Here is a 13,993-nt window from a genome sequence, read left to right on the forward strand (position 1 = left end):
CCAACAACTTCTGAGTAGACATGCTTGGGCTGTAAGCCTCTGGCTCAGCTTTGGACGCCAGAGGGAGGGCGGGCACGGAGCGCTCTTCCTAGCCGCGCCCCTTAATCAGCATAGCCACGCCCACAACACTCTGCAGTTCTGCTCCCTTCCCCCGCCTGTGGGCGTTGACGTCACGACGCTCCTTGCCGGACCAAGATGGCGGTAGTTTGGCTCTGCTCTCCTTCCTCGCCTGTGCTGTGCGCGCTGTAGATGGGGGGCGGGGAGATGGCTGAGGTAAGGGGTGGGGGGCCAGGGAGGGTGCACTGACAATGTGGGGGAGCGACTTTGGGGGTGAAGTCCTCTCCCCCAGCTGCCTCCTGCTGAGTCTGCCCCAGGGGCTGTCCAGCTCAGGCTTGCTGGCACTGGCTGGCAGCAGCTTCTTGGGGGGGCAAAGTGGGGGTGACCCTGGCAACCAGCCCTGAGCCCCTCCTGCTGCTGCCCCCCCCCCACCTTGGCTTGTCTTCTGCTTGCAGCTCTTGCAAGTTCTCTCCTCTTCTTGCAGTTTCTAGTCTTTGTGGCAGCGCATAGTTAATTTGTGGAACACCCTGCTGCAGGGTGATGGCTTCTGGCCTGGGTGCCTTTCAAAGGGGCTTGGACAGATTTCTGGAGGAGAAGTCCATCATGGGGCAAAAGCCTTGATGGGCATATGCCACTCTTGGTTTCAGAAGGAGGCTACCTCAGAATGCCAGATGCGGAGGAGGGCACCAGGATGCAGGCGTCTTGTGTGCTCTCTGACAGCCCAATCCTATCCACACTTTTCTGGGAGCAAGCCCCATTGACTCTAGTGGGACTTACTTCTGAGTAGACATGCATAGGATTGGGCTGTGAGGCATCTGGTGGGCCACTGCAAGATACAGGAAGCTGGACTAGATGGACCTTTGGCCTGATCCAGTAGGAATTCTCTTATGTACTTATGCCTTCTGCTGAGTCAGACCCATGGTATCTCCAGCGCAAGATTGCTGGCACTGGCTGGCAGCCACTCTCTGGGGTCTAGTGCAGGAGGGACAAACTGGGGGTGACCCTGGCAACCTTCAGCTCTGCCCACTCCCTATGGATAGACCTGAACCAGTCCCTGCTGCCACCCCCCCTTATTTTATCTTCTGCTTGCTGCTTGTATCATTCCTTATTGCTATATTGTTTGTAGCGCTTGCAAGTTCTCCTTTTCTTGCAGTTCTTAGTCATTGTCGCATTTTAATTCCCTGTCATTAGATGCGTTGGGCTTCCCATTTTCTTTTTGTGGGAGGAAAGGTGAGATATAACTATTATTGAAGAAATAATCTGCAGCCCGCAATGATGGGAAATTGAATACTAATTTTTAAATTACTAATCCATGTTGTTTATTGTTAATGATGATGAAAAAATGCATGTATCCTGCTTCTTCACCGCAACATAATTTCACAAAGCAGGTTACTAAGTAGCTAAAGCTGTGGTCCTATATACTCTGAACACAGTGGAAGTGACCAGGTGACCAGATGTCATAACCATAAAAGAGGATGAGGCACCCCAAAATGTAGGCTATCCAAGAAAAATGTAGGACATGACAAAATAAAAGCTGAAAACACTCATATATTGATTTTATGTGGTTAATTTAAACACTATATTACTTATTATTAAATCTAAAACTATATTACCTATAACTTATTAATTACAGGAGGGCTATATGCTGCCTGCAGGGGCTGCTCACAAGAAAAAGGAGGACATTAAAGTTCTTTTTTAGGACATGAGGCGAAAAAAGAGGACATGTCCTTGAAAGAGAGGACATCTGGTCACCCTGTGGGACTTCTGAGTAAACATTTATACGCTTGTACTGCAAGTAAATGGAGCCCTGCCTGACATAGGCTCATAAGCTTAGGGAAAGACCCAAAAGAGGCACCAGTCACCAGCTGCTGGGAGGACCGAGTGCAGAGGGTCCCTGCATACTGCAAGATTTAAGCAGTGCTGCTTTTAGAACAAAATGCCTCTTTGTCCATTAACATGAATATAAGGAAGACAAACACCTCCTCTTTTCTTTCTCTCATCCCAATTTCCCCCCCCCGCCCTAATATGTCCTGTGCAGTAATCCTTACGCCTGCTTGCTCAGAAGTAAGTCCCATTGAGGTCCCACCTTCCTGAGGCTGCTTGGGATCCATACATCCTGAGGGGAGGAAAGGTGACAGGCCAAGGCCAGAGGGAGCTCATCATACTGGAGCCCAGCACTGGCTTGAGAGTTTTATTGTTTCATTGTTATCTTGTATTTTTTAAACCATTGCAAACCACCTTGGTGGCTTCCTCAGAGGAGGAAAAGTGGGATGGAAATACAATAAGTCAGGGCTTTTCAGACTGGGGTGTCACAATGTCCCAGCCTGTGGGCCCTGGCTTCTGCCCCCTTAAGGGGCAGGGGCAGCCTGGAGGCAGGGAGAAGGCAGCAGCTCAGGGGGCTGCAGGGGCTTGGCTGCACTTACCCAAGTCTCCTGCAGCCTCCCCAGTGTGCGGGGAGCCCAGAGCGACCTTCTGCAGGGCTCCCTGCAGCTGTGAAAGTAAAAGCGGAGCAATCACGTCCCGCCTCCACTAAAGTAGAAGCGGAGCTCGATTGCTCCACTTTTACTTTCACAGCTGCGGGGAGCCCTCCAGAAGGTCGTGCTGGGCTCCCCGCATCCCCGGGGGGCTGTAGGAGGCTTGGGTAAGTGCACCCAAGCCCCTGCAGACCCCTGAGCGGTGCGATCCTGGGGATTGTGCCACTGCCTTCCCCTGCCCCCGCAAGCACTCACAGTGGCTCAAACTCTCCCCGAGTTTGAAAACCACTGCTATAAGTAAAAAAAAGTATGCAGAGCTGCTGTTTTTGTTTTCTTCCTTTTAATTCATTTTATCCTTTGTGGATTGATTGGCTTCATGCAACAGGATCCTCTCTGATATTTGTGGAGTGGGAGATTTAATAATTGTTGATCACAAGACTACCATGTGGATTTGCATCATCTCTTCCCCCCCCCCCCCCCGTTTGTGGCTTCAGCTGGTGATGCTGTCAATGGCTGCAAAGAGCCCTAAGGTTTTTAGCCTTTAGTGCAGAAAGCCTTGTGTTCTGGACTTTTTCAAAACCAAAAACCAGCATGAGATTTGAAAGACCAGACCTTGGTTGCTTGTATATTTCATCCATCTCTTGAAATTGTGCTTGCTTAGGGCCTGGTCTATGAGATTCACATGAGATTCACATCTGTGCTACAGGAGGTTTCCTTCTAATGCACTTGATTAAAAGCAAGCAATTTACATGCACATTCAGCACCCACATCTGATCAGATCATCTGTTGTATCATCTGCTTCTTTCAGGGATATCCCACCCATGAGGCCAACTGAGGATGCAATCCTAACCCCTTATGTCACTATTTTCCAGCACTGGCATAGCAGTGCCAATGGGACGTGTGCTGCATCCTGCAATTGGGTGTCACTCACGGAGGCCTCCTCAAAGTAAAGGAATGTTTGTTCTCTTACCTCAGAGCTGCATTGCCCTTAAGTCAGTGCTGGAAAGCACTGACATAAGGGGTTAGGACTGCACCCTAAGCTAGTTGCCTCAGGCAACAGATTGGTTGGGGGGCACCCACCTCTGTCCACCCACCCACCACCACTGCTCTTTCTGCTCAGTGAACCAGAAAAGGAGCAGAAGAGGGAGGAGTCAGAGATGCTTTAACCCACAACTCCCCTGCCTTCTGTACTTCTTCTTCTCCTTCTTTGTCCTCCTTTTCCAAATCAGGAGCAGAGGATGGGACATTACCAGATGAAGGCAGCATTTGGCTATCTGTCTCAGGTCTTGGGCCAGCTGTAGGCAGCCTCCTAATTCCTCTTTTTGTGTCCACTTACTCAACATCCTTACTCAGCGTTTTCATCCTTCTCCTCCCATTTTTTTCCTTGTCTCCCTCAACCTGGTGTGGTGTTTGGCAGGGTCCCATCACTCCGTCATCTGCTCTTTCACACCTGCCCCAGCAAGGTCAACTTTCTGTCACGCATGGGGGGTGTTGGTGAGGGGTTCCATGCGCTCTCCCTTGCCTACCATGTGTCTTTCCTTCTCTCCCAGCAGGCCATGGAGGGCTCCTTCGTCCAGCACAGTGTGCGTGTGCTGCAGGAGCTGAACAAGCAGCGGGAGAGTGGGAAGTACTGTGATGCCACACTAGCAGTGGGCAACCTGGTGTTCAAGGCCCACTGGAGCGTCCTAGCCTGCTGCAGCTCCTTCTTCCGGAGCATGTACGATGGCTGTTCCAGTAGAGTCATTCTGCCAGAGACCTTTGTGGAGATCTTTGCACTTCTTCTTGATTTCTTCTACACGGGGCACTTGGCGATCACACCGGAGAACTGGGGGAAGCTTCTCTTGGCCTCCAAGGAGCTCTCTGTCCCTGAAGCCATCCGGCTGTGCCAAGAGTTCAAGCCCAAGCACCTGGACAGCGGTGATCAGAACGGCCAGCTTTCATGCGAGAGCAACCTGGTTGGCAGCTGCCCCAAGGAGCCTGCAGACACTCCAGCCGAACCTGCCCCAAAGGCTGTTTCCACAAGTGACTCGGTCCAAGAAATCAGCCCAAGCCCCTGCACCCAGGGCAGCCAAGTGGCTCAGGGCCAAAGAGAGAGACCCTGTATCCTTCGGGAAAGGTTGAAAAGGGCTCCCAAAACCAATGCACTGAGCAATGCAGGTGAAGGAAAGAGCCCACCGGAAGGTACAGACCTAAACAGGCCACTGAAAAGAGGAGCCACCGAGGACGCAGGCGCCAGTTATGAGGTGGCGTGTGGAGTCATGTCCTACAAAGGGATTGCCTTTGTCCTCTACAACTGCATTCTTGCTAGAGGGATGTTAACGGCCTCTTCAGGCCTGTTCTTGCCGGAGACAAAATAGCATCAATACAAATTTGGTGCTTGTTGGGGGGGGGGGAGGGCATCCCAATGGGAGGTGGGTATTTGGGCTTTGTGGATTTACTGCATTTTTGAGTGCTTTGGAACTCCAGCATGGTTCTCTAGGAACCCTTTCCGCTTCACTCCATTTCCCGCAGAATAATTGCATGTTGCGGAAGGTTTGAGGTGTTCCTTGGAAAGCACATGCAGATTGTGCGGGGTCCTGTGGCTGTGGGTTTAAGATTCAGAGAAGGTTCATTCCCAGGCTGACCTGGAGATGCTGCCAGGGGCCAGAACCTGCTGGGATCTTCCCCATGCAGGCAGGGGGCCTGTCACCAAACTATGACCTCTCCTAGTGACTGTCATAGTTTGGTGACAGGCCCCCTGCCTGCATGGGGAAGATCCCAGCAGGTTCTGGCCCCTGGCAGCATCTCCAGGTCAGCCTGGGAATGAACCTTCTCTGCCTGAAACCCCAGAAAGACACTGCCAGTCAGTTTCTAGCCCAGTGGTTTCCAAACTATGGGTCAGGAACCACTGGTTGGTTTCGTCCTGATTTTTGGTGGGTCTTATAAGGTTGATGGAAAGATCAGATAACTAATTGCCTTAAGCCCTGAAGCTATTCAAAAATCAGATAACTGCTACCTGCCCTGCAAGGAGCTGAGTTTCTGCAGTTTGCAAGCTTATGTAAATATAGGGAGATAAATGTTTGAGGGTCTTTTTCTGGTTATTATTACTTGTAAATAAATAAATAAAAACATTTTTTCTAGATCTTATTTAAAAAAAATAGTTTGGTAAACATAAAAAGTGGGTCCGGCGCTTAAGTTTGGGAACCATTGGGCTCTAGACAGTAAGGAGCCAGCTTAACCAGTTGGCTCATTGATAACACCTTCCTGATTGTGAAACGCCTGGTGGGCTTCAAGGCTGCAAGTGACTAGCAAAACGCAGCCGCTCCTCCTGTTGTGAACCAGAGGATCCCTACATGTCTCATATTTGTGTTTATTCTAATTGAGATGGCAGCCATGGATGGTTCCCAGATTACCAATTACATTTTCCAACAGGCTGCATTTAACTCCAGCTCTGGTTAATAACCCCAAGTGTTGAAAGTTAGGATTCTGTACTTTAAAACTCCAGGATGCAAGTGGGAAAATATGGCTGCTATGGGGCTTGAATCATTTCCATCCAGTCCCTCCAGACACAATTCTCAGGTTCTTGTAATGATCTGAGAAACCAAGACAACAGAGGTGTTGGCAATACAAAAATACAAATTCTGGAAGCTCTGTAATTATATATGTTGTCTTTTCTACTGCTGAAGCAAATGTCCAAGGCAGTATTGATACAGATGCAGCTTTAACAGCAGTTCCAAACAGCGTGCTGGCTCCGCGTGCTGGCTCTGGGATTGGGAAAAAGCCCTCCTCCCCCATGAGCAGTGCTTAACATTCCGTCGTGTCACTGTATTTCTTTCAAGCTGATCTGGGCATAGGGAAGCTCTGGGCAGTTGGATCTGCCCAGACATGCTGCTGCACAGCTTTCTGGGATGCTGGGCAATAGACGCAACTGCCCAGAGCATCCCTGTGCCCAGATCAGCTTGAAAGAAATGTGGCAATGCACAGAATGGTAAGCGCCTGTCAGGATGGGGAGGGCTTTTTTTGGGACACAGTCTCTAGTTTGGAGACCACTGCCCTACAGGCCTGCCTGTAAAGAGCCTTGTAATAAGCATATGCCTGTCTCTCGTAACAGTTCTGCTAATGCTTTAGACACTTGGCCATTTTTTAGCACAATTGGCCAAGTAATTGGCAGGGACACAAACAGGTCAAGCAGCCAGTCCTCATGGAGGGTTCTGTTATTGTGGCAATAAACAAGGTGCTGTTGCGCTGGATGTGTAGAAGTAACCACCCTGTCTTATCATAGCGGGAAGCACTTGCAGTTCTGGAATCCGATGACCTCCCTGCCAAGGATGACGGAGGAAGGGGAAAGGAGGAAACAGACGAGGACTACATTCCTGAGAAGAAGAGCCTGAGGACCAAAAGGAGAGCTCACTTAACCCGAAAGCCCAGCGGCTCTGAGACTGCAGGCCATGGTGCCCTTCTAGAGGCCAGAGCGCCGGGGAACCGGAGAGGCACAATTCAGCCTGTTGAGTGTCCCACCTGTCACAAGTCATTTCTCAGCAAATATTACCTCAAAGTTCACAACAGGTCAGTTCTTGTGTCAGAGTGGGGAATTGGAGGAGGGTGACACAGCTGTCTGCAGGGCTCAGGCGCTCAGAATGTGATAGATTTCAGTGACCTAGAGCCAAAGTGGTGCCAGGATCCAAACACATATACACAAAATGGGCGAGGAACTCTGTTAGTGATGCTTGCTGCGGAATTAGGCCTGACTGTTGTGCTTCCAGGCCAGGAAACGAGGGCTGGTTCACACATCACATGGAGGTAAGCCTCAAAGCCCAGTCAATTGAAAAGTAACTGTACATGTGTTTGTTGGAAATGTAAGAAGCTGCCTCTCAGGGCATTGGTCCATCCAGCTCAGCAAGGTCTGCACAATGACTGGCAGCATCCTTCCAGGGTTTTGCACTGGGGTCTTACCCCACCATATCCAAACAGGCTGCTGGATATTTAACATGGAACTCCCTTCATGCAAAGGAAGAGCTAAAACCTTTCCCCGCTGCAGTTCCCGCATGTTTTAGTTTAGGTACACCCTTAAAGCATATATACATCTTGATGCTTGAGCCAGTCCTCAGCTCTCACTGCTGCAGCTGTCACTTAATCGAAGATATGTCAGTGTTGGTTGAGGGTTCAGTCCCCTCTCCAAATGAGTGACACAACCACTTTGAAGACACAGATTTTTCTTGGGCGTGGCACAATGTGTGTGAATGTTGCAAGAGGTGCTATCTTAGGAGAGGCTTCCCTTTCAGAGTGGCAGAGGAGGAAGACTAACTGTCAGATTGGTCCTGGGTTGCAGGAAGGAGCTCTGGGTCTACCCTGCAAAGCAGCTGGTAAACCAGTGGCATTGCTGGCTCCTGTCCTGTCGGCTCACTTGCATGACAGGAGCCCAGTATCTATGCCTGCAGACTGGTTTTCAGTGGCTTTTTTTTCTCCGTTGCCTGCAGGAAACACACTGGCGAGAAGCCCTTTGAGTGCTCCAAATGTGGGAAATGCTACTTCCGGAAGGAAAACCTGCAGGAGCATGAAGCCCGGAACTGCATGAACCGCTCAGAGCAGGTATTCGGAGAGGGGAGCTGGTGAGAAACACCTTCAGAGCTGCTGCAACTGCAGCACTGTGACTCAGCAGGGTAGGTGGGCAGGGACCAGTCTTGTACACAGGACAGGGCTGGGAGGAGACCAAGGCTAGTCCAACTCATACCCTCTTTCAGTCTGCACGTTCAGGAATAGGCCTCTTGCAACTTGCTATGTTTCCTCCTCTCAACTGGACAGGAATACCAGGAGCAGAGGAGGCTGGGACCATTCCACAGGAGCATGGCAACTTCACTTTGGGGGGACCAAGGAAGGGGAAGTGAGAAGCAGCATAGGATATCTTCCTCTTTCTTTCCCTGGCATTGAGGATTCCCAGAAGCCCCAGCCCACGGCATAGTGTTCAGGACATCTGGGAATTGTAAAACAGCCCCAGGGACAAAGAGGGTCGTTGCTGTTTCTGGTCCCCAACAATTGCCTAGGATGTGTCCTCAAAGCATCTGGCTTAATGAACAGCAGTGGGGAATGTGGTGGCAGCCACAGGGGGTGACTGGGCAGTTGTGTCAGTCTTCACATAGTCGTGGGTCCCTGGCACATGCCCAAGGCAGTTGGAAAGCCTGGAGTGTGAACTTTGTGGCTGAGCCTGGTCAGGGGCACCAAAGGGCTGTTGGGGGGGTGGGTTGTGGAGCCATACTAAGGAGCAGTTGCCACAGTGTCTCATCACGGGGAATACCCAGTTTGTGCCCAGGAGATCCTGATCCTACCTAAACTACATCACAAGGTTGTTACAAGAACCATGAGATTATTGCAAAGCATTTCTGCATGCTGAATAGTTGCAGAAATGCTGCACTCAACACCTTTGTTCAGGCCAAGCAGGGGATTTAGCCCCCTCACAATGCAGTCATTTCATGGGAGCTGTCAGGGAGTGGAACCGGTGGCGTAACTGGAGGGAGGGTAAAGCACTCAGCCTGGCAGGGAGGTAGGCAAGCAGCCCCTCCATTTGGAGTCATTCCCGGTGGGGGGGGGGGGCAAAGCAGAGCTGTACAGCTACCACCACATTCCCCACTGCTGTCCCAGTCTGCTCCCCAATTGTTTTGTGTGGAGGTGGCAGTTCCGAGTGGTGATGCCATTTCTCCTCCCTGCACCTTGACGGATCTGCTTCCTTTCCAGGTTTTCACCTGTTCTGTCTGCCAAGAGGTCTTCAAGAGGCGGATGGAGCTGCGCTTGCACATGGTGTCCCACACAGGAGAGATGCCTTATAAGGTCAGCCTGTCTTGCCCTTGAATGTGGCTGGGTGGGGGCATAAGCACTCTGACAGTCACATGATGCTAAATGCAGCTCTTGTACATTTTCAGTGCTCTTCCTGCATCCAGCAGTTCATGCAGAAGAAGGATTTGCAGAGCCACCTGATCAAGCTGCATGGGGCCCCCAAGCCACACGCGGTATGTTGTGGCTACTCCAGAGGCTGAGGCGAGTGGGCTGTGTCTCGAGAAGTGGTCATGGCAGTAATTTTCCAGTGCAGTAGGACAGGACAGAAGGCAAAATTGATAGCTGGAGAAAGGGAGCCCTGATCTGCCAGAGTGTTTGGGGGAAGGTCGCAGAGCAGACACTGCATGCAGGAGGAGACAGGCTCACTCCAGCTGTGTCTGCAGGTAGGGCAGAGAGAGCCCTGCCTGCAGGTCTGGAGAGCTGCTCCCAGTCTGTGAAGGCCACACTGAGCTGGATGTACCTGGCTCTGACTAGGGCAACAGCAGCTTGCCCAATGGAGACAAGGTCCTGAGCTGTTTGTGGGCCTCCAAGTAGCTTCTGCAAGCGAGTGGGGCAGGCAACAGGAGCTGTGGCATTCCAGCCAAGGAGCAGTCCCTCCAGCGCCTGACCTGTCTCATCCCATCTCTTCTGCCGGCAGTGCTCCACCTGCTCCAAGTGCTTCCTCTCCCGGACGGAGCTGCGCCTCCATGAGGCCTTCAAGCACCGCGGAGAGAAGCTGTTTGTCTGTGAGGAATGTGGCCACCGTGCCTCCAGTCGCAATGGCTTGCAGATGCACATCAAGGCCAAGCACAGGTGTGCATGGGGGTGGATGCTTGGCAGGTCCTTGGGGGCCTCTGGATCTTGCGGCGCTTTGTGCCTTGGCTGGGGTGCCCTCAGTGCCAGTTTCTCACTCCCTTGGCTTCCACAGGAACGAACGGCCCTACGTCTGCGAGTTCTGCCACCACGCCTTCACGCAGAAGGCCAACCTCAACATGCACCTGCGGACTCACACCGGGGAGAAGCCCTTCCAGTGCCACCTCTGCGGCAAGACCTTCCGCACTCAGGGTAGGAGGACAGAGCTGCAGCTCAGCAGTCAGGTCTGTGCTCTATTTACTGGCCTGGGCCTGGTCTCCCGCAGCATCTGCAGTTGGGGCTGCCAGTCAGTGGTGAGCTGCTGGGTCCAGAGTGGTGTGTGCCTGTGGCCTTCTGTGGTCTAGCAGGAGGACCCCTTCCTTTCCCACCTCAATGGTTAGAAGCAGGTGAGGCAAGAGGGACGACCCTGTTGTGGGCAGCACCTTTCTTCAAGGGTGCTGCAGCCTCTGAGAACCAGGAGTGGAAACAGTTGCTTTATGTTTAAATCCCGTGGTGGAAACGCCCTGTTGGAGCAATTCAGGCTCTGCTCCGGTATGGCACAGGAACACAGCTGGGGTTGGAATGTGTTCAAATCCTGACTCTTCCAGGCTGAGTTGGGTGAGGAGAGACCTGCTTGTCAGTTCTGGGTGCTCTGGGACTTGTTCCTGCCTGGGAAGGAGAGGGCCAGATCCCTGGATTCAGAGCTGTGTGGCAGGACAAGACTGAGAGGCTTTCCCTTGGGTACGTTCTAAGAGGCCCTTCCTCTCACTCCTTTTCCATTGCCTGTCTCAGCGAGCTTGGATAAACACAACCGGACCCACACGGGTGAGCGGCCCTTCAGCTGCGAGTTCTGCGACCAGAGGTTCACGGAAAAGGGCCCGCTGCTGAGGCATGTTGCCAGCCGGCACCAAGAGGGGAGGCCTCACTATTGCCAGATCTGTGGGAAAACTTTCAAAGGTAAGTTGTCGGCTGCTGGTGGCTGAGAGACGAAGGTGTGCATGAGAAGGGACATTCATTGGCCAGGCAGTGGGGATGGTGGGAGGCAAATCGATTACTTTTGCAGAGGATTAGCAGAAAGGAAAATGTCTCCAAGGCTGCCTGCAAGCAAGAACATGCAGAAGAGGCATCAGGAAGCAAGGCTCCAGCTGATGCCTGGGGAGGAGCTGTGTTACTCGAGGGTAAAGCAGATGCTCTGCATGCAGGAAGCTGCCAGTTTCTGTCCCTCTCTCCCACTCAAGCAGAATGTCTTAACCTTTTGTGCCTCAGGCCTCCTGTGTAGCTCATAAGAAAAGGTATTATTGGCTTTTGTTGGCCCATCAGTAGTGAGGGCCAAATTTAAACATTGCATCCTCTAGTAAAAACATGTGTCAAGGCAAAATTTTTTCTTAACCTCATGCAGGCCCTGGACCCTGTCTCAGGGGTGCAGGTCCTACAGGTTAAGAGTGCCTGACTTAAAGGGACATCGGAGTGAGCAGGAGTCAACCACGCAGTGATGCCAGGTTGAGACAGTGCTCCCCCCCTGCTCCCGGGCAATCCCCTAACAGGCACCTGCCTTTGCCTCCTCAGCTGTGGAGCAGCTACGGGTCCATGTTCGCAGACACAAAGGCGTGAGGAAGTTTGAGTGCACGGAGTGTGGCTACAAGTTCACACGACAGGTATTTGCATATGTCTATCCTGACTGGGAATTAGTTAGCCCTAGAGTCGGGCAGTGGGGGGGGGGGTAACACCAAACTTTCTGGCAGCAATTCCTCCACTCTCTTTTGGCAAAAGCCTGCAGTGCTTCTTCCCAGTCAGACAGTTCAACATGTTCCAAAGCGACTCCATGATGATGTAAGATTCCAGTCTTTGCAGTAACTGACTGACAAGACTGCCTCTCTGGATGTTGTTTCTGTGACATGACAATGCTATAAAATATAGCAAATATAAACCCCTAGCAGTCTCTAGTGCTTGGGTTGTTCGAGCTCTCATGGCTGTCTACCAGTGAACCTTGACCTTTATAGAGAAGAATGTGTTTGCAGATCTGGGCAGGGTGTCCCAACCATCTCTTTGTCCCTTTCAAGGCTCACCTGAGGCGCCATATGGAAATCCATGACCGGGTAGAGAACTATAACCCCCGCCAGAGGAAACTGCGGAATCTGATCATCGAGGACGAGAAGGCTGTAGTGGTTGCCCTGCAGCCCCCCCATGTCCTGGAGGTGGGCTCTGCGGAAGTCATCATGGAATCGCTGGCCCACAGCTCCCTTGGTGAGGAGCTCCCTGTACAGAGACTCTGCTCCAATGAGCACTTTGCCTCTGCAGATGTCATTGAACAGTCACTTATCATCACCATCCCGGATGACTGCGAGACGTAGCACTGTGTCCCTGTAAAGCCCTTTCCCCAATAAATGCCGCCTGGGCAGACCTATCTTTGGCCTTTCAGTGGCTGTCGCTGCATGGAGCACGCATTTAGCCTTTGCTCTGAACGTTTTGTGAATGGAGGCGGGGGGGTTCTTAGGGCACAGAAGACTCCTTGCAGTCCTTTTCAGTGCTCCTTGCTGTTCCTCCAAATGCATTTGTACAGCTGTTAGAGTTCTCAGCTGTCACTACGGGTGCTCTTAAGAAAGACCAAAATTATCTGGCCTGGGGAGCTAGGTAAGGGCTACATCCTATCCAACTTCCCAGTGCTAATGCAGTTGTGCATCCTGTGATAGTGAAGCAGTCACAAGGCCTTCTCAAGGTAAGGTAACATTTGTTGCCCTACCTTGAGGCTGCATTGCAGTTGTAGCATTGCTGGAAAGAGGCCATAGGACTAGGCCCTAAGACAGCTCTCCAGCAGGAAAGCAAAAGATTTTAGACATTGGATCAGCAGATGGCTATAAAGTTCTTGTTGTTTTCCAGTGTGAAATGGCGAGTGTAACAAATAGTCCCATACCTGTCCTTTAAATCAGCATCTGTGACAGAAGTGGAATATAGCTAATCTGAGTACCAATTAATTAAAAGGGATCTATGGGAGCTCTAGGAACTGAGACGCCAGGCAGATTAGCATTTGCTCTGTGTAAACTGATGGAAAGCATGATTAAAGTTATGAAGCACATGGAAGAAGGGGCCTTGCTGGGAACAAGAACAGTTCCTGCAAAGGAACCTTCTGGAATGCAGTGAGCGTCAGCAGGCATGGCGATAGAGGTGATCCAGTTGACATTGTATGCCTGAAGTGTCAAAAGAGGTTTTGACAAAGGCCCTTACCCAAGGCTATTGTGTTAATGTAGCAGTAGTGGAGTAAGTTTCAAGAACAGGAACCAGTGAGCAGCAGTTCTTACAGTGCAGGGAAATGAGAAGTGAGGTCCCCCAAGGCTGTCTTGAGAGTTGTGCTTATTCTGAAATGAGGTGGTGATGGTTGCAGAAGACACAAATCTCTTCAGGATGGTGAAAACCATAACAGATTATGAAGAAATCCAAAATTACCTCTCAGTGTGCTTAGGCCTGACCAAGCATGGCTACTCTTAAGATCCCCACCCTGTCATTGCTAACTTTCTTTAAGACAGATCAGATTATGAAGCAATTTTATCTGTTCAGTGAGGAGGAGTACAGTTTCCTTTGCTGTGCTCACAAGGAAGATGCTATTTAAGCAAGATATTCCATACTTTTGTCAGGACTATGTTCTGTATGCAGTTGTGATCCAGAATTGCTAAGCTCTGAGTTCCAGCTTTCTGAGGGTGCTTAGCCACCAGCAGGGCAGTTGCTTTCTGAAGCCAGTTCTGACCCTGCAGTCCTTTCTGGAAAAAGTGAGACAAACTGGCTATCCTTGCTCGAGTATATTTTAGGACAAGAAAGGTGGGCTGTATTAG

At 51.2% G+C, this 13,993-nt stretch overlaps 1 protein-coding gene across 4 annotated transcripts; it reads left to right on the forward strand.

The window, feature by feature from the left end:
- Window positions 1-183: 183 nt before the first annotated feature.
- ZBTB48 (zinc finger and BTB domain containing 48) lies at window positions 184-12,573 on the forward strand. Of its 4 annotated transcripts, none has more exons than XM_066637340.1 (12): window positions 184-273; window positions 1,249-1,287; window positions 4,082-4,774; window positions 6,793-7,076; window positions 7,988-8,099; window positions 9,240-9,332; window positions 9,425-9,511; window positions 9,976-10,130; window positions 10,246-10,382; window positions 10,962-11,126; window positions 11,736-11,824; window positions 12,230-12,573. In XM_066637340.1, exons 1-12 carry the CDS (start codon window positions 250-252, stop codon window positions 12,518-12,520), a joined length of 2,169 nt encoding a protein of 722 aa, XP_066493437.1. In that variant the 5' UTR covers window positions 184-249; the 3' UTR covers window positions 12,521-12,573. The 4 variants fall into 4 exon arrangements, with proteins under 4 accessions (XP_066493437.1, XP_066493438.1, XP_066493439.1 ...); XM_066637341.1 differs by having other exon boundaries at window positions 4,085-4,774; XM_066637342.1 differs by lacking the exon at window positions 1,249-1,287 and having other exon boundaries at window positions 185-273.
- Window positions 12,574-13,993: the final 1,420 nt, after the last annotated feature.

This window comes from Tiliqua scincoides, chromosome 9 (assembly GCF_035046505.1).
Source record: "Tiliqua scincoides isolate rTilSci1 chromosome 9, rTilSci1.hap2, whole genome shotgun sequence".
Taxonomy (NCBI): Eukaryota; Metazoa; Chordata; class Lepidosauria; order Squamata; family Scincidae; genus Tiliqua; species Tiliqua scincoides.